The following is a 24756-nucleotide window of genomic DNA, read 5'->3' on the forward strand; positions in this document are numbered from 1 at the left end:
GCTGAAAGGAATAAAGAGGGTATAAAAAAGTAGGAGAATTCAGGAACCTGCGACTATAAGAAATGACGTTCCGATAGCTTGATGGAGGCCGAAGACCTGCCAGGCATCAAGCATATAGGTCGAGTGTTGGTGAGTATTTATACAAGCAGAGGCTTTGTGGAATCCCTTCTGAATTTACTTATGCTGGTCAATGAAAAAAAATATTTTTTATTTTAAATACACAGTAAAATAACAAGCCTGAAATAAATAAAATTGTTACTCCATGGAAAATGTACTAATAAAGAGAAACATTAATTAGCATAAAATATTTCAATTGTCTCCTATATACTTTTTTGTTTTATTGTGGTCACAATTTTTTTTATTATTTCTTTATTTTGGGCTTTTGACAGGATGATCTCAGTTCACGTTACAATGCAAATTTAAACAATTATTTTTTTTATAAATGATTTGGAACATTTTACTCGAAACAATTTCCTTCCTTTTGACATGAAACACGACAATACGAAAGTGACATAAAATGCAGACAGACCTGAGGAGAACTAACACTTCCCTGACAGGTGAATCAGTAGGAAATTACAAGCTTCCATCTTAATTTACACCTTGCTTCTTTGCATTCGTGGCTGTTCCATTCAAGGAAACCTGTGAAATTCATCTAGTTTCCTTTCAATTTGTGCCATGTTTCTCACGTCTGCCCCCTCCCCACTGCTCGAAATCAACCCCATCCACTTTCTGTTTTACGGGTGAGGGTCAAGGGTGAAGTCTGACAGGTTCACTAGAGTTTGAACACCTCATAACCTTTTTAGGGGCTTTATTATTTAAAAAAAACAAAAAATACAGATAAGTAAAAATTAAAGCAGTGGGAAAAAAACAATGTGGATTGTTTGCAGTATGTCTTATAAAAACGTTGCAAGGACAATAATAAAATACAGTACACATTACAAACATATTGAGGCTTCATTCTAACGTCACAATTATTTTTAAATAGTGCACTTTTGAGGCAATGCGAAAATATATAAAATAAAAAAATAAAATAATGAATTTAAAGCCCTGATTGAATTTATTTTAACGCACAAAAATCTTCATTTCATCTTTGCCGATTTTAGGAAAAGTAAATCAAAATACGCGATATGTTTTACACGCATGTCAGTCCATTTAACAGCAACAAACGCAATACCTTCTTTGACTAATAAGGCTCTTATCTATTTTCACGTGGACATCCATTTGGATAATTTGAAATAAGTGATTGAGAGAACGAGAGAGACGGAAAATAAATCTGCGCGGTGGATTATTTCGATTGAGACTTGAAAGCTTGATGGCAAAACTGCTAAATGATCAGGAGAGGCGATCGCACGCAAGCCCGTATTTTGTGTCCTGCTATACCTTCTCAGTCATACACATGTGCGCGCACGTACACGCGTGCGCGCACGCTTGCATGTTGAGCGTGTTCCAAGGCAAGGAGCGACTGTCGCACCTTGACGCGCTCGAAGTTGGAGCGTGAACTCAGCACACTTCACAATCACACCTCATTGCTCATTCTTTCTTCCTCCTTAGATGCGCACAGAGAAGTAAAACGAAGACAGAAGAGCGCTTACCGCTTTGCCATTGTAGTAGTACATCAGTGAACTGCCTGTCATCCCCGGGATGGTGTACGCACAATACATCGTTCCTGTCCTCCGCAGAAACCCGAAAAGATCGACTTCTCCCCTTCTCTTTTTTTTTGCTTGCTTTCTTTCTCTACAGATTTTTTTTAGTCGTCTTTAATCGTCTGCTGTCCTCGCGCCGTCTCCACCCGAGGCTCTTTTTTCTTGTGGCGCGCGCTAACTTTTCCTCGCTCTGTTGTTATGATGTCAAACTCTTTTCCGCTCCGCTGGCGTGTCTGTGCCTGCGCGCTTTTTTTTCGGCCGACAATTCCTTCAGTTGCATTTTCCCATATGGCCGAGCCGAGGCGCGTGGAATATGCAAAGTGGGCAGGGAGAGAGAGCGCGGAGTGCCCCTCCTCTCTGCCCCCCTCCCCACTCCTCGCTGCTTCCACCCTCCTCCCCGTCCGTCGCGCACGCACAAGGAACGAGCGGGTGGAACGTGCACGCCAATACTCGCGGCAACGCGCGCAGTTGCCTCCACTCTTTCAACTTTCCACAGCGAAATCTGGAAACCTCCTACTCGCCCCCCCCACACGCCTTTGAAGTGGGCTCACTTTTTCCACTCTCCCCGTCTTTATTTACCTCGCTGCTCCGCGCCTCCAATGCCCCTTTCTCTCCTCTCTTGCTCCCTTCTTTCCTTCCACACCCCTTTTTCTTCCATCGATTTCTTCGCCTATTTTTTTGCTCTTATCCATCCACTTTACCCCCTCCTGTTTTACTCTGTCGTTCTTTCTTCCAGGTTTTTCTCATTTTCTTCCAATCCCCCCTTCTCACTCCCAAAGCATCTTCCCTGAACTTCTTTACCTATTTTTTCTTTTTTTATATAATTAATTGTATCTCACTAATTTCACAACTTGTTCCCTTTGCTGTTTCCTCCTCAATTCCATCCGCATTAAGTTTTGAAATAAAAAAAGACTACATTCAAAGTCAATTGGCATTTTTTTTTTTACTATGTGGATGCTAATCTGAATCCCTGTAAATGGAAAATACTCCATTGCCATTTCTAATATTTCGTAAGAATATTTGGAATTATATGTCATCAAAATAGCACCAACAAATCATATAAGAGAGCTTTTCCCCACTTTTGTTTTCACCTTTTCTTCATCTACTTGAGCTACTGCCAATGCCAGGGCATTCATTATTTACAATCCCTTGTTGTCGACAGAAAGTGTAATTTTTCTTCATGTGATTGTTCAAGTGAGAGCAGCATGATGGCACAAAGAAAAGAATAGCTTCAAGCATGACAACATGCAATTTATACAACTGACATGGACAGTAGTAGCGAAAAAATACACCACAATCTCCAAAGTTAATTGGGATATTCAAATTCATACCAGCCTTTTTCGGCATTATGTCTTGACACAGTTAACTTGTTTTTAAGTGGATTACTTTTAAGAATTGTAAAATAAAATAAACTGTCTACCTTTAAGGATTTTGGGATGGAGAAATTTTGATACTGGGATGCATTCATATTTCTGGTCATGTTTAACATTTTATAACACCTAGAATATTATGAAGGTGCTCTGTTTGACGCTGGTTAGAAAACTAACATTAATTGTGATTGAACCCAATGAAGATTCTTTTTGCTTATTGATTTGCTTATTTAAATCATATTTATTAGATGAGCCGTGAAGGGTCTTGTTGGGTTCTAGCAGGGATAGGTGGGATGTGATTAATAGGAAAAAGGTGCAGTTATTGACTTTTGAAGAGTTACTCACAAAACATATTCAAATTAATTCACTGTGAGGAAGAAATAAATACTCAAAACCAGATTCAATAGTGCCATTGGGGGGTGAGAAACACCATCTGTTTTTGTTTTATTTATTGAATGATTGTATTCCGATGTTTTTGTTTTTTGGCACAATGATGAGACATAGAGATTATTTTGCATGACCTTTTATTTTACTTTAACAGCTACGACAAACATTGCGTTTAAAGGAATATTTACTACGTGCTTAAGTTTAATTTCCATTGGTCAGATGTTTCTGTGATAATTAAAGGGAGACTTTATTCTAAGATTCCAATGTAATTATGATTAACATTCAGGGTTATTTATGGATACTAGAAGCAAATAACACCAAATTTACTACAACAAAGGTTTCCTGCAATCATAAAGGATTATTATCTTTTCACCTCCACAAAATGGTGGAATCTGGTCATGTATTTAACAATTAAATAAGTAATCTCTCGCATCACAACCCAGCAAACATCTTTCACACTCATTAGAATTCAGGATGGGCACAAGATTTATTGTTGTATATTTCATGGTTGATAACAGTTACACTTGTATGCAAGTTAGGAACGTACAGAGAATAAGTGTTTTATGATGATTGAAACCTGTTATCGTGAAGAATGGGACATTCATTCATTCATTCATTCATTGAATTAAAGATAACTCTCACAAAACATAGGGCGCCCCAGTAGGCCATTAGCATAGTTATATCTTTCGAAGTACTACAAGTCACACTGAAACGAACAAACCAAAAAACAGATCAGTTGCTCATCCCATTTGTACACACCTCATTTTCTCACCCTATGTTAGTTTTGGAAAATCAGAATACTTTTTTTTTTGATCAACATCAAATTAATAAGTAATAAAAATGTTCTTCTTAGCCATACATCACTATTACAACAAAACGTCTCCTCAATTCTAAACTGGTGCAATTAACCACAGTTATGTGCACTCTTTTCCCACTATACATATCATTAGCTTTTTCATGTCCAATCATTTCCCGTTTCTCTCCAAATGCCTCTGAGAAGCTGATAATATGAATCAGATGCACTGATTTCACCTTGAGCTTCGGGGACTTGCTCAAATAGGAAAAGATGGGGTAAATTATAGCAGCAGATGCTTACTACTCTCTACCTATGCTATTATCCTACCTATACATGCACCAAGTTGTCAAATCAATGTATCCTATCGAGCCTCTATACATGGCTTACTTCAAACATTTTAATAGAAATTTTCCCAAAGGAGGTCCACATAATCCAAATCCCATTAAATGGCACTGGTTTAATATCAGTCACCTCCCAAGCTTACTTAATGCTGATAGCATCATTTTTACCAGACTTAAGTCAAAATGAGAGAGTTTTCTACATCGAAAATGAGTGGGTCGTGCCGACCAAAGATAAAAACAAGAAAAGAAACAAAACGGATGGAATTAACAATTGGAGACAAACAGAAGACAGATGTACTTTCAGTCCCCACAACAGACAAGGCAGTGTATTAGTCTCTGTAAATTTCATTTTAATATTATCATCACTCATCCTATTACAACAAATAGTAGACTCCAAAACTAGCTAGCAAACCTCCCAAACCCCTCTTGCTCTCCTTCTCTGTCACTCACGGTCTCTATCGCTCCCCTCTCTTCCTTTGGCTTTAATTTGATTAAAAAGCGAGCTGCAGGAAGGGGAGGGAGGGCTGATGCACATCTAATAAGTGGACCATCTGTCTGCAGCACTGGCAGCCTCCCAGCATTGTACCCAACCAGACTGAATGGGAAATGAAGAGAGAGATGGAGGGAGGGAGGAATGAAGATCAAGGGGGAAAGTGTATAGAACCCAAATAAAAAAGTGAACCGGTTGAGGAAAAATAAAAAGAGGCATATTTTCAATTTGGTCTAATTGCTGCGTGGCAAACAAACCTGCGCGAGCAATGGCCACGGAAACAAACAAAAAGGGGAAAGGGACAAAAATGGGAGCAGGGAGAGGAGCAGTAAAAGAGGAGGAATGAGAGTGAGAGATTGAAATGAAAACAGCAGATGAAGGGAGTAAGCTATATAGAAGTTTAATTAGAGAAGAAGTGATAAAATACTGCAGATGTTAAGAGATGTCGAGATTGCATTCCTACTGTATTGTCCCGCCCATCCCTTTCCTATCCCTCCTGTTGTTGTGAGCTTCCTCAACATGCACCTGTATTTGCTCTTCTGCTCGCCCCTCATCTGCTTCCCAAGCTTCCTCTCATCGTCGGTCCTCTTCTTCTCCCTTCCTATTCTAGCATCCTCCACTTTTACTCACTCTTCCTCTGCTGTCTCTTCCTCCTCACAGACCAAGACAAAAACACTGAGCTGGCTTGGCCTTGTTTATAGTGAGCTGACAGTTACTACCAAGTGATCACAGCCAATTATACTTTATCAAATATGCATTCACAGCTATAATACTGTCTTGCAGCAGGCACGTCCACACATAGTGCTCAAGCACCAGCTCTTCTATACTGGATCAGAAAAGTATTCTTTTGCCTACCCCCCTCCATTTATCAAAATTCAAAATAATTAAATACTAAATAACAAAAATGCTCTCTGTCGTCAATTCTCCTCGAAATCGTTCTGCTATCAAATGGTAATTTATTTGAGTTCTTGTGATCCACAGTGCACACAAACACCCTATTTGAACAGGGGTGTGTAGACTTTTAATATCCACTGTGCCATCACTTTATCATCTTTGTAAAAAGGTTTCTCAATTGTGTTGATTGGGTTAACAAAAATTAAATCTTCCACTGTATCTCTAATTGTGTGAATAATTTTGGCAATGGTTGCCAATTTTGGAGTTGGTGCTTGAGCACCTGCCCCCTAATATGGCGGTGTACGTGCTTGGTTTGCAGGATATTTTAAATGTGGTTTATTGTAATTCTGTTTCAATTTGTTTAACATCCCTGTCCTTTCTTTGCTGTAAAAGCCTATGCACCAATTATCCCAGAAAACAACATAGTGAGTACAGTATTGTCTTTATTCTGTATTGGACTATGACAAGTAGCCCCTCAAATACATATGTGAGCACCTATCAGGATCCCACATGTGTGTCACACATTACTGGATCTGTAATAAAATCTGAAAATGTCTTAACTTTGCCTTTCTTGCATGTATATAATCTGGCAGAGTTAACAGGCTCACTTTAGCTGTCAGGTTGTCACAAGAAATCCAATACAGTATGTTAATGAGGTTCTCCCTCAAGCTATATGTTGGTTAATTAAAGGCACAAAAAACTAATGAGTGATTGTTAAGTAATTAATGAAGTTTTTACTTGTAGGAAAATTGTGTGCATAATACAAGTAAGTAATCGTCTATATTTTTCAGTAGTGCTTGCATGTCAACAGATGACATCAATTGGTAATGGAAGAATGTCTGACATGGCAAGTCAAATGAATTTATGTACAGTGCAAGATGGAGAGTGAACAAGAAGATGTGTTTTGCTTTTTCTCGCTCCACTGTAATCAGGCTTAAAAATCACGTATGGCCTCAGCTAATTTTGCTGGAAATATAAACTGAACAGAGTGGAAGAGAGTACACAAAGTGTTTGGAGAGGGCGGGTACGTGTGTCTGTGAAGTGAGTCTTTGAGAGTCTCAATAAAGTGTTTGTGTGCGTGTGTGGCATCCATCGGAAAACTCAGTAAGCGCAGAGCCGAGCTAGAACGAGGCAAACGCACGCTGCTGCACGCTAATTATGTATGCATGATTTAATCTGCAACTCAATAATATGCAAATATATTCATATGTTAGTTTCTTAATTAAAAATGCAAAGCAGCCCTTATGGTGATTTTGCTGTGATTTTCCTTTCAGCCTAACAAACGGAACATTTTGAGAAATTCTGCAAACTGGAGAGGAAATGCTACGATGGGGGTTGACAACAAAAAAATGGAACACAACTTCCTCTAGCAACTTGTTGAATGAAAGGAAATGTGCCATAATACGCATGCGTCTATGTTAAGTAGAGTGCATGCATGACATGCATGATTCTTTTTTTTCCTGGCTTGTGACAACTTGTAACTCAAAATGAAATACACACTTAATGCATTGTATGGCGCTAGCATGCAAAGTATTTTTTTCTATCAAGATAGATTTTTTTTAAATTGTCAATAAACTTTTCATGTACCGTATTTTCCGGACTATAAGGCGCACGGGACTATAAGGCGCACCTTTCATGAATGGCCCATTTTAAAACTTTGTCCTTATATAAGGCGCACTGGACTATAGGGCGCACCATTAATGCATCACGTCAGATTTTTAATCCAAATCAAATAATTCTCCATTTTATCTTTTTTATTGCAACTTCAGATGCAACAAATAACTTTATAATCACAAAATAATGATTCATAGTCTTTTTGATTCATGATTCATAGTCTTCAGCGGGCCACTTATGATTGATTTCATGACACAATGCTTCGGGCCAGTTTAAATGTAGGGATTTGGTCCATATATAAGGCGCACCAGACTATAAGGCGCACTGTCGGCTTTTGAGAAAATTTTTGGTTTTTAGGTGCGCCTTATAGTCCGGAAAATACGGTCGTTTTTGTGTTATTGGTTCCTTAGTGTGGGTCTGCCTTACTTTTTCCTGACTATTCTAACCACCTTTCTCTACTGACCCAAGTTGACAAAGGTGCGACATTTTGAGTATTGTTTTATCATCTGCAATTAACTGGTGGTCAGTGTGTACCCTGCCCCTAACCCAAATTCAGCTGGGATAGGCTTGGCTCACCTGTGACCCTGATGAGGACACCCACAATTTAAATGGATGGACAGATTTAGGTTCTATCATGAAAGACACTGATGTTGTGGTTCTGACAGCTGAATTTGAAATGCTACAGGGGTTGAAGATCATTTAGAAAAAGGAAACACAACACGTATGTGCGGGCGGCCGCTTTACTGCCATCTTGGACACGGTTTGTGTCATAGCTTCATATCTATATTTACATCGACACAATACACAACAAATTTGCAAAATAATTCAGTAAGTTAAATAAATTCCCACCCATTGCTCCACCAACAACTTCAAGAAGCGACAATGTTAGTGTCATGTATTAGAACCTAATGCTATTAAAATTCTAATTTAAAAACGTAACTCACGCACACACACGCACACACACACACACACTCAAAGTGACCGCCTAGAGAGTGTTTCAATTGAACTGCCACTGTTAGAGTCATCATTTCTTCACAAAAATACACTTGTCAATTATTCTCGCGGTGTGGCAGATGACATTGCCAAACAATCCCCCCCACCCCCAATTCCAAGGCGACAACTCAAATTAACATTACTAAAGATTTTACTTGGTTATTCAATTTCACAATTGATGAGTAGGCAGGCACTCCAGAGAACCAAATATTTGTATACAATACAAGCAGATTTCGTATGTGTCCATTAAAATGGTGAAACCTCGGAGGACTAACTAACAATCTGTTCAGAGAAGTGGATTGACCTCCGATTTTTGATAAAGGAAATAATAAAAACTGAAATAATCTATTCCAGGGTCACAGTGTCTCCATCATAAAAGTTTGATTAACTGTACGGCTATTCGTAAGTAATACTCTAACATTTGTGTATAAAATTAAGACCATCAATGTCAAAGTTGTAATATTCCCGTGATTTATTTTACAGATGTGGCACACATCCCATTTAAAAATGTTCTGGAGTTACCCACTATTACACGTAAAAACATCTGTCCTGACATTTTCTATACCCGTTATCCTCATTAAGTTTGCTGGTCAGCTGGACTGGACAATTTAGAGACTTCATTTAAATCATGCACGTTTTTGGAATGTTGATTTACGTCCATATATTTTAAATTCCAACTTAATAGGTTCCTCTGTATTTATATGCAATAATGTTAGTGGTGGTGTCATGGGTTGGTCTGCCAATATTATAGACACTAAAGATAGTGATCTGCTATGGCACTGGCCGATATGGCATTCTCTTATTAATGTGTACCGTCAGAATGATTTAGTGTGCAATTTTAAGAATATAGTGGCTCATTGTTGATGTAAAATGTCCATTTTAGTCCAAGTAAGTAAGTAAGTAAGTAAGTAAGTAAGTAAGTAAGTAAGTAAGTAAGGAAGGAAGGAAGGAAGGAAGGAAGGAAGAAAGAAAGAAAGAAAGAAAGAAAGAAAGAAAGAAAGAAAGAAAGAAAGAAAGAAAGAAAGAAAGAAAGAAAGAAAGAAAGAAAGAAAGAAAGAAAGGAAATACATTTAAAAAAAACACACTGGCCACTGTAAAGTGGGACTCAAACATTTCTATGAGGAGACGTGAGCTGTGCTGTAAACATCATCAACTGCTTAACAAGTGCTGCAAATGATCTCCTGTTTTTTTCCTCGGCTCACAAATTCTCGAAAACAGCTTTTGACAGCTTGTCATGTTAAGATCACAGAGCAATTAGCTGTCAGCAGGCAACACTCTCCGAACACTTGCTGGTGTTGTGCGCCGGCAAGGTAATAACTCACAGAGAACTGATAATCAAGATAATCAACTGAAAGGGGGAGGAAAAAAAATACTTTCACGTTTAATGTAAAGATGACACTGCTGCTGATATGCTAACCAAAAATAATGTTGTTTAACAATACTAATAATCTGTGATTCACACTTTAATCACTTCTGAACATCCCAGAAAATAATACGATTACAGATGCATAGTCAACTAATTTTATAGCTGTCATCACACATTTATTCATATGAACGTCAATTACTAAAATAAATATAGTTATCGAGTTAATGAAAACTAACAAATGTTAATACTAGTTACAATCAGCGTAAACACAGAAGCTTCAAGGCACTGCCCAGTTAGAATATGCATACATGAGGCATCATTTTGAACTAAAAAATACAAAACATGCCTCGACTTTTTTTTTCAGTTTATCGTGGTTGATTTCAGAAGATTACCACACACTACTGTTTGACGTACATAGCAACATGTTATGGCGCCGGGGAAGGTCAGACAGCCTCAGGCAGTGGGCTACTGGTCATGTTTTGTAATCCATCCTTGGCGTACGCACTTAACCTTTACAAGACAAATACATCAATAATCCAATGTCTGCTACATAGATAGGACCGCACTAATGGGAAACAGCAAATAGAACACAAAGCTCCTACAAGCAAAAGATTTGGATTAAACCAAGAGGGGGAGGGGGGGTCAAGGCAAGGAAAGTACCTTGATGAACAGTAGTAGGTAGTAATGCTGTCATTATAGAGCTCACATACTCTTTGCAATTTGCAATTGTTGTTTTTTAACCAGACTGGTAGCTACACCATATCTCTGCCCCGAGTCGCCAAACTCAATTTTGGCCATGCAGTATAGGGGACAAGGTGACCGGAGCCTCATGAGACAGGACCGCCCACTCAGACTAATTTCAGACTCACATACATGTTATTGAGCTCCATGTAATTAATTAGTAACGTGACTCTCGTTCACAGTCAGCAGGGATAGGCACGAGATCAACTGTGATCTGTACATAAAAAACATTAACATTTTGGGTTTCTGTGCATATTTTATTATTTGACATGTTGGCAGACATATCACACCGTATCCACTCTATATCAACTTACTTGGGCAGTTTCATACACTAAACAATAATAATTGGCACATAAAAATGTTATGATTTTTTAATTTTTTTTATTAAAAGCGTTCGATTCGTGGGGATTGGCGCAACTCTGCAATGCCTAGAACTGCCTGAGAGGGGCAGGGTGGCTCACCAAACAACAATCCGTCCTGCACCGCCCCGCCGACCCCCAACCCTCCACCATCCCTCATCCACCCGTGGACCACTGGGGACCCCTGGCTGTCCTACTGTGCCTTCTGCAAGACCTGGTTTAATTTAATTAACGCTGTCAACTTTAAACAAACACACAAATGAGAGAGAGAGTGAGAGCAAGAGAGAAAGAGAGAGAGAGAAAAGGCATAAGGTACTAAATTGGAGTTGTGATCAAGGTCAGGGTCAAGGTCTATAGTATGTCTTATCTTTCCTAGCTTTCGTTATCTACAATACTAATGTTTGCTTCTGGTATAATAATAATAATAATAATAATAATAATAATAATAATAATAATAATAATAATAATAATAATAAATATACAATTAAATCAATAACATTGGCATACATTGCAAATGTTAATTGCTTTATGTTTCATGTATTGACACTACTATCTTGAATTTTTGCTGGCCATTTTGCATGGTAATCTCAACGTGCACTCTTTGTTTTGTCACATTTCAGTTTCAATCGTCTAAAATGAATCACCATAAGAGGAGCACAGCAAGAAAATTGTACGACATACTAATGTTAGCCTAATGTTAGCTTAATTTCCTTTTGATTACAAAGACATCCCACGCTCTCCTCTCGTGTGATTTAATTGTTTCTCAAAGTAAATCAGTGACTCAGCAAACCAAATTTGACAAACAAAAGTAAATGGGAAGCATGGAAAGAAGTGACAAAAAATGAACTTTAATATGATACAAAGGCAACCTCCATTGGCCACACAACCAACGTGGCTTTTACCATCAGCGGAGTGTGGAGTTGACACACCTAACAGAGTTGAATCTTGTCTAAAAAAAAAATCAATGGCCCCCACAGGCTCAGTGTGCTGATGCCAAGATGTAAAGATGAGACAGAAGCTCTTTCTTAAAAAATATCCAGAGTATTTTTTGTCTAAACAGCAACAACGATTTTCCATAACATTATTGTCCAGTCAAGGCTAAGACCATTTCGTATGAAACCTTATCACGTTACAGAAAACAAATAAACACTGTGCTTCAAAACACAAAAGCCACCAAAAGCATCAATCTGTGAAACAATTTGTGCTTCCTCTTTGCTTTCCTACACTCAAGCGCGCGGATGCAAGCGCGCACACATGCACACACACGCACACACGCGCGCACACACACGCACACACGCACGCACGCACACACACACACACACACACACGCACACACACACACACACACACACACGGATGATGTAGGCCCAGAGAGGAAAGAGCGCAGGAAGCCGGGACAAAGCAGGCCGAGGTCACAGAAAGCCGGACTCCTGCTGAGCCAAATAGGCAGCTGACACCATGCGCATTCAGCAGTCGTTAAGTGATGATTAATGAGGTCAGTGTTGAAGAATAAAAATAACTCTACCAGCTAGTTTGATGGAGACAACAAACAAAAAATCTCTACATGCATAAATGATGAAATTAAATGATGAAAACGGTCAAAAAGAACCGGTTGTTTCCAGCAGTCACCAGCCCAAATAAAACCGCTTTCAAATGGCAAACAACGGCAAATGTCTCTCAACACACACACAAAAAAAAAGCTTGCAGCAGCCACCTTTAGTTTCAGTGGCAGGAACATTTAGCAGAAATACTTTCACTTATTGCATACAGATTCACTCTCACATAAAATATAGGATTATTTTACCTGCCTATGGCTACACTCTTCTTTTCAAGATTATCAATTGAGAAACAATTGTGGAGCAAATCAAAGAAAAGCCACGAATTTGTGGAACCAAAAGCCCAAAAGCCAAACACCACAAGCTTTAAAACAATACAATCACCAAGTCTCTCTCGTAGAATTTTTGTCAATTAAATCTTAAAGTTACACCTTACTGCTTCATAGACAAATATTCACACATCATAAAATGATCACATTCAATGCTACAATCAATTGAACTTGGAGAACAAAGAGAGAACAGGATGCAATTTGTCATGCTGACACTAACCTCGTAAAATTAGCGCGTAACCTTATGTGCTGTCATTAAAGGTTTTATGCAAGTAAATGTATTTTTCTCTCTTTTTTTGAGACACATTTTTTTTAAAACCCAAATAATAATAAACAGCCTTGTCTCATCATTCAGTCATCGAAACAAGTCTGTGCTGCTCTCTGGCAAAAGCAGCTCAGTGATTATAAACCACAGCATCAGCAGCTACTTCTCTAATAACACATCCTTCAAGTAGCAATCATACAGAGAGGATTGTTATCACTTACTGAGGATGGCAAGCCTGGAGGGACCTTCCGTACTTTTTTGGGATGAAGTTCTGAAAGGAAATAGCCAACACAATAAAACAAATAAATGAGAGTTTAACATCCGCATTTCTTTTAATAGGACAGCTCTTGTTTGGATTGAATCAATTTGGCAACGAGGAAAGAGCAAGGACACTTCTGCAACTGCCTGTCAATGTTATTTACAAAGACTGCAAACAATGGGAACAAAATAAGATGCGGAAAATATAAAAGACTCACTACGAAAAGGCAGGCTAGATTCCCCCCCCTTTTGCTTTGATAAAAGAAAACAGGTTATGTTTATATTATTTTGTATTAGGACAGTGTTTTCTATTCTTTCAAAGGGAGCAAAGAAGCAGTCCATTAACTGGGAAGGGGAGACTTTGATGGAAAAATGAAAGAATGTTTTTTTGGAAATTGGCCCAGGACCATTTGTGTGAGTATGCGTGTGCATGTGCGTGTGTGTGTTTGCGTGTGTGTTTTCCGTGTCCTATCAAGGCAAACAATACCAAGGCTACACTTGAGCATTATTGTCCCGAATGTTGTTCCTTTTTCTAACGCACTTACAAACTGACATGTCAGGGTGGCGACACATACAAAAAAATAAATACATGAATACATAGATAAATAAAAGACAAATCTCATATTCTGGCACAGCATATTTAACAGGTAATTCAAATTGTATTTTGCATTGAAAAGGTTTTCATCTTTGTATTTCAAACTGGTCACAATGGAGTCAGCACTTGTTATTATTATCAACATTATTACTTGGAAAACTGTAGCATATGAAATCAAATCAAGAAAAAAAAATTCAAGCATAAAGGAAGTAACTATTGCTTTAAGTCTTGACTCACTAAATGCTAACGTAAACTCAATCAGTGGTGTATTATGTTGAGGAGGAATTTGATTACTGAAGCATGCCCAGAAATGCCAGATAGATAAGACACTTAATTTGTTTTGATTATCTTTGAACATGACTGTGGTTTCAGAAAAAAATCTTTAAGGTAGAAAGAGGACAATTACAGAGTAAAACAAACACTTGATAGCAGAAATATAGATTTTTTTTTTTTAAATTGTTTGCCATTAATATGTATGTTTTTTGCAGATCTATTTTCTTATCCAAATGGTGGTATTTTCCTCCTATTATTTGAAGAAAATACAAGTACATTTTTCTTCTACTCATGCATGAGAGACCAGTCAGTTAACTGATTTATGGTGATTTCTAATTATTCTTGAATGTTTTTTTTTTTTTTTGTTGTTGCTGACAAAATCCTTACTTTATTTACACAATTCACTTTACGTTGTGCGCCCCTAAATTCTCTACTTGTGCCCCTAAAATTTCAGGTAAGAAATAGTTAGACTAGATACTGCATAATGTTAAAAATATAAAAATGTCAGGCTTCATTTCAGTGATATAAGATATACGCGTTTAATTAATCACCAGCAATCTGAAGGTACGTAACCCTAGTGACAGACTTTATGCTACACAATCTATATGTTGTTGGTGTTTTATGTAGGAAAAAAGTAACTTATGTGTACAAAACTCCTTTATCAAAAGCACAGTCTTACCCATAGAGTCCATATGCAGTGGTCTCCTGCGGGGGTTGGTGCCGTAATGCTGGTAGTACTGACCAGGCGGCTTGGTGGGCGACGTGGCACCAGGACTCCCCAAACCCATTTCACCGCCCAAAAGTGTCTGGTCCAGATGCAGAGTGGGACACAAAGAAAGGCAGTGTTAATCCAACCATTTTGTCTACAGTAAAAAAAAAAAAAGTCTGCATAACACAAAACAACCAGACAGTCCAAGCAAAACAAAAGTGTACACTTTAAGAATTGTATTAATCAGTGCATAGTTATTTGGGCATGTGTTCTGCACTTCTGTATGATTGTCCTAAATGTTATGAATAAATTTCAGCTTTAATATAAATGTGCAGACATTGAATCTCACAAGTTGTTTATTCAGACAATAACAGAATACTGAGAAATTGGACATTTCTGACCCATGACTAGCAAAAGTTCACTGGCGCTCTGAGCTCATAATTTCTGTAAAGCAGCCTGAGCTACTGCTGCACAACACTTAGGGGAATCTGACATTGCGACAATAATGGTAAATTTTAAATTTTAATAAATATATCAAGTGTATTCATCTGTGTAAGTGATCCAAGACACCGACAACTATGCACAAAAGCTCTGTTGTTTTTTTTTGTTTTTTTTTTCCTTTTAAGCCTGCCGTTTCAGCTAGAAGACTTGGATGTTGCTTAGAAGTTCTAAAAGGGCTGTTTTTTAAATTGGACTGGTTGCTAAAGAGATTTTAATCTTTACCTTTAGTACTTTTAAGTTTTCATTCAAGCAAAAAAATTAAAGCACTCAAACCACTTTATCTAATGCTGATATCGTTCCCTTGCCAGGACTTTCCCCCGGCAATAAAAATTGAAATCATACTACCAATACAATTGGAACATAAATGGAACAAAACAAAGTCTTTATAGTAATCTCCATTTTGAAAGTATAATAGTAATTCTATGACACAATGACAACAACTACTACTACTGCGGCTACTACTACTACTAATAATAATAATAATAATAAGGATAAGGCAAAAAGCTAGACAAAGAAACTATAACCAACGGGAAAATACAGTCGAACATTTTGAAACTTTTTACAGTACCTCCATGGATGGAACATCATTGCCGAGACTCAGAATCTAACTTCTCCTCTGTGCTGCTTCTGTGACCCTGTTTCACAACTCAGACTTTCCAAACACCTCTCACATTGTCGCTCTAATTAAGTTCAATCATTCTGCAGCAACAAGTGCCGGCTGGGCTGATCAGTGGAAGAGCGAAGGCACAAATAAGACACAGAAGGAAAGATGGATGGGAACTTTTTTAGAGAGGCATAAAAAGTTAGTGAGAAATAAAGAGGTGAAAAAGTGACCCCCCTCCCTTCTGTAAATAGAGTGTTCCACTACTCTGTTAAATTGTAGATCCCCCTCCCGAACGCCCGGCTTTGTCGTCAAGTAATTAGCGTGCAGTGTGTATAAAGCAGAGAGTGGAGGACTGTATTTGTGAGGTAGCAGTGGATGTTTTTCAGACTAATCTGAATTCTGATCAGCACATCGGTCCTCTCTGTGGTTGAAAACAAGAGTTAGCTTGGCACCGATGAGCCAAGAAAGGCTTTTCTCATGCTAAGCAGGGTCTAAGTAGGCCAATTACAGGGCCAGCCTCGGCCTCCGTGCCATTCTCCTGCTTAAAACAAAAGGGTCCTTGTCTTAAATAAAGTCAGCCTCACACACAAGAAGGAGTCAGACACAAAGGCCCGAACACACACACACACGCACATACACACACGCCATCTCGGTCATCTTTCGCCGTGAGACCGTGTGTCATCTGGGGGTAAAAGGGGGTTCCCATTAAAACAAAAAGAGTCTCATTGATTGTGGTGCTTTTCTTTCTTTTCTTGCTTTTCTCCTCTCGTACTTGAGCGCTGAGCCAGGCCAGACGGTCGCCCTGGCAACTAGACGAGCTGGAAGAGAGACAAAATACCCATCTGTCTGTCTGACTGTCTCTCTTTACCTGCTTGTCTCCGTGTCCTTACTTGTAATATACTGTACTCAGTGATGTCACTCTGGATACCAAGTAACAAAAGCGAGTTAAGTGCTAAGTCAATACGTAAGTATGGCTTTCATTCACATTCTGACCAGGGGTGGTGCTAAGGGGCTGGGACACGGCAAGCGGCTATTACTTATGGAAGCAGCCCAAACGGACAGTACAAGCATCAATTGTATTTTCCCTTATGGAGACAGCACTTCACCACCAAGCCGCCAAATATCAATAAGCGTGCAGATCCATGTGAAGCACCCAAATCAACCGATACCTGGAAAAAAGGCTCACATTGGCACCAATACGTGATATCGGTACTCGTTCATCACTACTCACGTATACAAAATGGACAAATTTCATATTAATAACTGTAAAAAATAAATGATTTTGACACGGGTATCATGCAAGATAGTTACCATCTGTTAGCATAAAAAAGACATTTGGACTGTGATTGCTTGCAGTCGTTTGTATTTGTAGTCGTCGTACTTTTATAGATCCCATTAGTTTATGTGCACCACTTGCGCCAGTTCGTTTGTACATGTAAATGACATCAGTGCAAAATGTTTGAGCAGTCCCCTTGTTTGACATCTAGTGCTCCAAAATATTTAGTGGAGATTTGGGATGTGCATGCATGTGACACTCATGCATATGCACATAATACACACACAACAGTGGAGTCTGTTTCTTGCAGAGCTGACTGGGCTTTTCGTGGCCAGCTGCTCACAAAGAAGGAAAGAACTAAGATAGATTACCAGAGAGTCCGGGAGGGAAACGCAGAAATACAGACGCACTGAGAGGGACACAGATGAGTGTCTCTGCCATGACACTCATCAAGACATATGGCTGAATGCAACTCACAGAGTTCTGTGAATCTGACCTTCAGTGATTAGGCTTGTCATCTTGCTGAAGCAGTGAGAATACTTGATGGGTGTGGTTAGAGGAATAACAAAAAGAAAATATCCGGAAGTCGCTTTTGGCAATACTTAAACTGATGAATTTCTCTCTGTGTTTTAAGAAGAACAGAATTACAATTTGCCAAAAGCAAACCTTTTGGCAGCTATCACTGTAATGACTGCGGATGCACAAATTTATCGACCAGACCTACCTTTTTTTTTTTTTTTTAATGTCACCTTATGTTGAATATGCAGATATAAACAAAGTCATTTGTCAAGTTGTGCAGTTCAAGTAAAAATAATGTTGAGTCTTGAATTCTAAGTCAAAGTAAAGTCTAAAGTCAAGTCATTCATAAATTTTAGCCAAGCAATTTGAGTCCTAAGATTTTCTGACTTAAGTCAAGTCATGTGTGTTTGTGTGTGTGTGTGTGTGTGTGTGTGTGTGTGTGTGTGTGTGTGTGTGTGCGTGCGTGCGTACGTATATATACTATATATATATTTATTTTTTTTTGCATGAAATGTTGAGAGAGTGAGAGAAACATTGCAAGGAAATACTGATAAAGCATCAGCACACCTGTATGCCAGCTTTGCTCCAGCTGACACACACTAGTGCACACAGAGCCCCCCCCCCCCCACACACACACACACACACACACACACACATACCAGCACACGCACGCACACACAGGTTCCTGAGGGATTCAAACCCTGAGGCATACCAGAGACATTCAAACCAGCAGAAACCAACAACTCACCATACTCAGGGCAAAGACAGTGTAACCACAAATTGTACCCAATTTGCCACAACCGCAGTTTAAGAGCTGACTTAAATTAATTGAATTCAATTGATTCAATTGATTCAATGACAGCACAGTGTGGTAGCAGTTAGCACGGATGCCTTACAGTCAAGTGGTCCTAAGTTTCATTTTTGGCTGGGACAAGAGTACAACTCTACAGTATGGCAGCCTGACTCACATCTGAAGCGGTCTGGTTATTTCTGGTTCCTGATTTACTTGCCTCCTTCTCCCCTACCACATCTACCTTCTCCTCTCTCTCAGACCAGCGCCACCTCATCACTGTCATGACTATGGTCACCCAGTCCCTCAAAAAAAAAAAAAAAAAAAAAGAAACTCTGCTAGTTACCTTCATCACTACTCGCACTGCTGCTGCTTCTAATTATAACAATGATGGTAAAATATTACATATTACTTTATCCAAACATAAAGGCAAAAATATTACATATTACTTTATCCAAACATAAAGGCAATCTATGTAAGAAACTTAAAAAAAAATAATAGACCAAGCATTTTTAAAAAAACATTTTCTGTACTGCTTGATTGAGTTGTTTTGTTTTGTTTTAAATGATATGTTCAACAACCAGTTCAAGGCGGCTCGGTACTGGTTAGCACGTCTGCCTCACAGTTAGGAGGTTGCGGGTTCGATTCCACCTCCGGCCCTCCCTGTGTGGAGTTTGCATGTTCTCCCCGTGCCTGCGTGGGTTTCCTCCGGGAACTCCGGTTTCCTCCCACATCCCATAAACATGCATGATAGGCTGATTGACCCGTAGGTGTGAGTGCGAGTGTGGATGGTTGTTCGTCTCTGTGTGCCCTGTGATTGGCTGGCAACCATTTCAGGGTGTCCCCCGCCTACTGCCCGATGACTGCTGGGATAGGCTCCAGCACGCCCGCGGCCCCCGTGGGGACAAGCGGTACAGAAGATGGACAACCAGTTGAAGTTTCAAAAGGCTAGCGAAGACTTGCAGGTAGTAGTACGGACAGAAGTAACTTTTTTTTAAACCTGTTGACACAAAAGTGACAATTTGTGCCACCCCTAGCTAACACCCACAAACACACACATGCCCCCCCCCCCCCCCCCCCCCCCACACACACACACACACACAAGCATCAGTTCAAAGCATTATCCTTAATAAGCACTCAATGCTTGGCTTGACAAACACATAGCAATCATTTAAGAACACTTAGAGAGGAATCAGACAGCACATTACACCTCACCATATCTGGCAGCTTTGTGCATGCAATTACAACTAAAAGAGGAGGCTGGGCAGTGGGGAGTGAAGGAGACAATATGGGTATCGAGGCAAAAAAAAAAAAAGAAAAAAAATGAAGGGAGTAAATGTAAATGAGCTAAGCCTAAAATGTTTGACTTTATTAGTGCTTCGATTTGAGTTACACAATAAGATACTATATGCAATTTTGATAATGACTCAAAGAGAAATGATCAGTACACAATGTATATTAAAGGTGGGTTGGATGAAGACTAGAATTTTCTGAAATAAGAAAACTTGGAACCTAAGGATCAGATTCATAAGAAAATCATATTTAAACATTATCTTAATAAAATATTAAGATAATATTTATCAGTTTTTTGAAGCGGCTTAGATAACAATAATCACTATATATAAACGTTGCTGCATGATTAATTTAATGAAGATAAATGTTTGTTACGTGGTTGTAACTGAGACTAGATAAACAGAATTGCTTCAACCCGCTTCCCTTTTTGAGAAGTCACGTTAAACATAATGTGAAATGAAGCTGTAATAAGTCTGTAGTTTATGTACTTGCCAAAATAAACAAATCAAATCAAATCATAAATGTTTGTTTTAAAGTCTTACATACTGGAGTTCAAAGGGCATTCTAAACTTTACTCCAATCATCCTTTCAGTAATGCTTCTCCAAGCCAGAGTCCCATTTCTGAATTTAAGTACGACATGCACTACTCAGCACAAAAAGAAAACAGCGGAAGAACTTTTTGGTTCGAGCTGTTTAAAACCAAATTTTGTTTTGCATGCAGTTTGTCTCTTCTGTAGAAGCAAGAAAAGGACAGTGAAACTCAACAGGGAACTGGGTGGCCGTGACACTCCTAATTACCAATAATAGAGAACATATAAATGTTGTCTTGTTGTTCTCAGTTTTTACCATTTATGTGCTATCTAGTAGGCATGAGCATGTTTGCAAACATCCTAACCCAAGAGTTATGAAAATAGAATGGTTGGACTCGTGGAATCGTGACGGTGAAATGATTTGTGATAAAACAAAAATAGAAGTAAATACTTGGTTTGTACAAAATCAATGTAAAAACAAAGAGATAAGGTTCAACTATTTTGACAGGGTTAAGGGGGTGGGGTACCTTGTTTTGGCAGAGGTTCAATTTTCCCAGCCCCAAACAATAATTTAAAATCAGAGGGCTGTACTATACGTATAAACTCCAGCATATAACGAAAACTGATAAAAGCTGGACTTGCACTTTGGATTGTAAATGACACATGTAATCTACTGGTAAATCTTTTTCAAAGTGATTTCATGTAAAATTGGGTCCAGTGAAAAGCTTCAGATGAAAAAGAGGTTCACAACATGAAGCAGAAGACTGCAACCAAAAGAGCAATTTTAAATCACAATTGACCAAAGCATTAACTGGATGTTTTTTTTTTTTTTTTGCCTTTGTTGATGTAAAATTGCTTATTGTGATCACTCAGCCATTCATGTTGCAATCATTCAACATAAAGTATTTGACAGTTTATTACGACTGCAAAAGCCGTATCAGGCAGAAAATAAAACACCAGTCGGAAAATGTCTCACACTGAAAGTGATTAGGAACAACTTCAAAAGATCTACTGGCACCTTTGCACTTGTATAAGATGAATATTTCTGAAACAATATACACATTTGTGCCACTGGAGTTTTGTGGTTGAATGCATTTGTTAACATGAATTTGATTATGTGTATACATTAATACACAGTGTGTATAGCTTGCCAAAAAATGAAATAAGCTTAGGAGCTTTAAAAAACAAAATGAAATTTAGTAGGGGTTAGATTGACCTAAAACAAACAACAAAACTTTTAATGTGTAAAAAAATAAAAATAATAACTTTCACAATCTTCAACAAAAACCGAAGCCAAGTGCGAAACTAAAAGCTAAATTAACCCAAAACTCAAACAGTACAAATCTATTTGACTGCAGATTAAACTGAAGTCATTTGAATCTGCCAGCTGTCACCATGTGAGCTCATCTTCTCCTCTAAATGTTATTTTACTGTTTTTTTTTTTCTTCCTTTTATTACAAGGACAGAATTTTCACTAACAGCCAAGGATGAAGCCAAAGGATTTTGGACTTCAGCCCAGCATGTAAATTTATCTGCCATTTCCAAACAATTTCCATCAAGAGCCATTCAGACTGTGTGGAAGGATAATTTGACTGCAGCTCAGCAGGAAAATGGCCAGTGATGCACTAATGTTTGATTTAGTTCATATTTTTGTCCTTTACCATTTGTTGTAACCCCACATAAAGACCACAGCTGCATATAAGAGGAGGTCGTAAATAAAATATCTGGGAATCTATAACAAAAGGCGAGATTAATGGATGAATGCTCTAGATGGATGATACATGCACTATGTGAGTGCTTGGATGGATTCATTGAAACCATCCATCCATCCATCCATCCATCCATCCATCCATCCATCCATCCATCCATCCATCCATCCATCCATCCATCCATCCATCCATCCATCCATCCATCCATCCATCCATCCATCCATCCATCCATCCATCCATCCATCCATCCATCCATCCATCCATCCCATCAAAACAATCTAGGAATAAAACAAATGTGAGTGATGAGATTCAAGACTGTTAAGCTGAAGTTAACATTTAATAATTTATTCAACTGATTGTAGTTGTCAGCAGTGATATGTGAATATGATTTTAGACTAAAAATTTGCCCCAAAGCTTGTTTCTTGTGTTATGTGTTTGCTTGTGTATTTTCCTGAGCTTGTCAAGGCCATCCTACGTCCTCGGTACACAAAGGAAAAGCTCAAATCAAAGGCAGGAAGCTTTTTTTTTTTTTTTTTTTTAACAGAAAACCCAAACAAGCCCTTCAAAGTCCACATGGGGAATTAAGGGGTGGGGAAAAAAAGATTCTTGGATGAATTCCAATTCAATTGTAAACAATTCAGACTAGGTTAACGCATATTAGTAATCAACTGTTAAAAAATGTAAAGCTGGCTGAAAGAAAGAAAAAAAGCATATTGTGCCTTTTTTCATTATGTAATTATGTAATACAGTACTATTCTTATCTAAACACACGTACAGTATATTCTGGTGAATATAGATGTCAGAGTAGAGCAGGAGTATACATATATCAGCAACCAACAACAACTACAAATCTACTCACAGGGAATTCAAGCCACTTTTGGTTGCTACACTTTTATACTTTTACAACAACTGTGTTAATGAAAACGAATTTGATTGAGACATGTAAATTACTTGGTCATATCTTCTCAAATTTGCGCGATAAAGATATGTTTAAGACTGTCAACTGCGATGTGAGCTTTAAATACTTAACCAGCTAAATTATAAACTACAGCTATCTGCACAAAATCACAAACAACTGTGAGCCAAACTGAAAATGAGAGGATGGCTGGAGTATTTTTTTTTTTCATTTGAAACATGCAGAATCCATTGGCATGGTTTATCTTATGAAGGCATTACTGCAGGTTTGTGTATAATGGCACCCTTTCAAATTACCACCACTTTCCCAGAATGGCATTCCCGCATTAAATAATTGCAATGAACAGATCCATTTTCTTGACATATATTCAGAATTTGTGTGCAATTCACTCACTTTAGGAGACTCATGATGCCAAAATGGTGCACGACTCCTCCAAAACCGAATGTAACCAAAGCAAATGGTAAATTGTCAATACCCTAACCAAAGTTTCCAAAGGAAAACAGACCTTTTGTGTGTATGTTTAAAATTCAGGTAGCATCTGTTATATTGGCACTGTTATTGGGTATAGTATTATTCTACTTTCAACCATAAAACGCTCCATTGCAAATGAAAGGTGTAGTGACTAGAGGCATCTGTATCTTTCAGTTACCGAGCGGTTAAATAAAACGATCTAATGTCCCTCAGGGATCAATGAAGCTTCATTCAAAGCGCAAACCACTGCTGAAAAGGGAGATATAATACATATTCATTACGCTTTCTAACATCTTTTCATTCCACTGACTTTCACAAGGACATACATCCCTTTGATAAGCTTTAATTGATTAAACCCATAACGTCGTTCTCAGGCAACTCAGCGGACAGCATGACTATGATGAAACCTGTGTAACATCAAACTAGCATCTGTACATTTTCTGAATTATCAGCTTGTATTTTCTAATGGGTGAAGTATAGTTTGTAAGCACTGAGCTGAATTGATTTTTCAACATTACAAGTCTTCGCACCAAGAAACGGTCTTCAATAGTCTACATACAACATAGTTGCTTTGTAGTTTATGTGAAACTTTCACTTATTACATAGAATCAGTAACTTAATACATAACTACAATTCAAATCTGCCTCTATAAAAATACAATGTCATTTATGAAAAAAACAATATCTGACATGTGCTTGGCATGTTTACCTTAACATCATTAAGTCTTTAACCACTTCCATTTAGCTGTGTTATGTTTTCTTGTGAGCTTTCTTGTAATCTGTTTAGTCTATTGTGCCTTGTGTAATAGCCATTCTTTTAAATTGTTCTAGCCCTCTTGTGTAGTCCCATTAATTCTTTGTGATCCCACCTTTCCAACTTTAAAGGTTTGTCTTTGTCACTGACTTTCAGATTGTGCACTTCCTTCTATTTATTTATTTTCCGCAGCAGTGCTTTAAATGATAGCTTTGGAAGTTAAGCTAGATGCAATATCCTCAATTAACAACCACAACAACAACATATGCAATCTATACTTTTTCACACAGCATAAAATACTAAATTTGATCTCTTTTACTGACCTGGTGGCAGTGCGGGTTCGATTCTCGGCCATATGAGTATGAACTCCTCTCTGATTTACCTGCAGACAGGATAAAAAAAAAAAAGAGAGTGT

The 24756-nt window shown here is 38.3% G+C and overlaps 1 protein-coding gene across 7 annotated transcripts in view; it reads right to left on the reverse strand.

The window, feature by feature from the left end:
• tcf4 (transcription factor 4) overlaps positions 1 to 24756 on the reverse strand; it is a 122510-nt gene that overhangs the window by 41770 nt on the left and 55984 nt on the right. For 4 of the 7 annotated variants that reach the window (XM_049738179.1, XM_049738181.2, XM_049738180.1 and 1 more), the window contains exons 7-9: positions 24665 to 24723; positions 14950 to 15076; positions 13366 to 13415 (exon numbers count right to left, since the gene is read on the reverse strand). In XM_049738179.1, the coding sequence (XP_049594136.1) occupies positions 13366 to 13415; positions 14950 to 15076; positions 24665 to 24723 (236 nt within the window). Of the gene's footprint in view, positions 1 to 1592; positions 5373 to 13365; positions 13416 to 14949; positions 15077 to 16048; positions 16095 to 24664; positions 24724 to 24756 lie in introns of those variants that run through there. The other 3 variants (XM_049738184.2, XM_049738185.2, XM_049738186.2) reach the window with 3 other exon arrangements.

The sequence above is a fragment of the Syngnathus scovelli genome, chromosome 13 (genome assembly GCF_024217435.2).
Source record: "Syngnathus scovelli strain Florida chromosome 13, RoL_Ssco_1.2, whole genome shotgun sequence".
NCBI classification, from domain to species: Eukaryota; Metazoa; Chordata; class Actinopteri; order Syngnathiformes; family Syngnathidae; genus Syngnathus; species Syngnathus scovelli.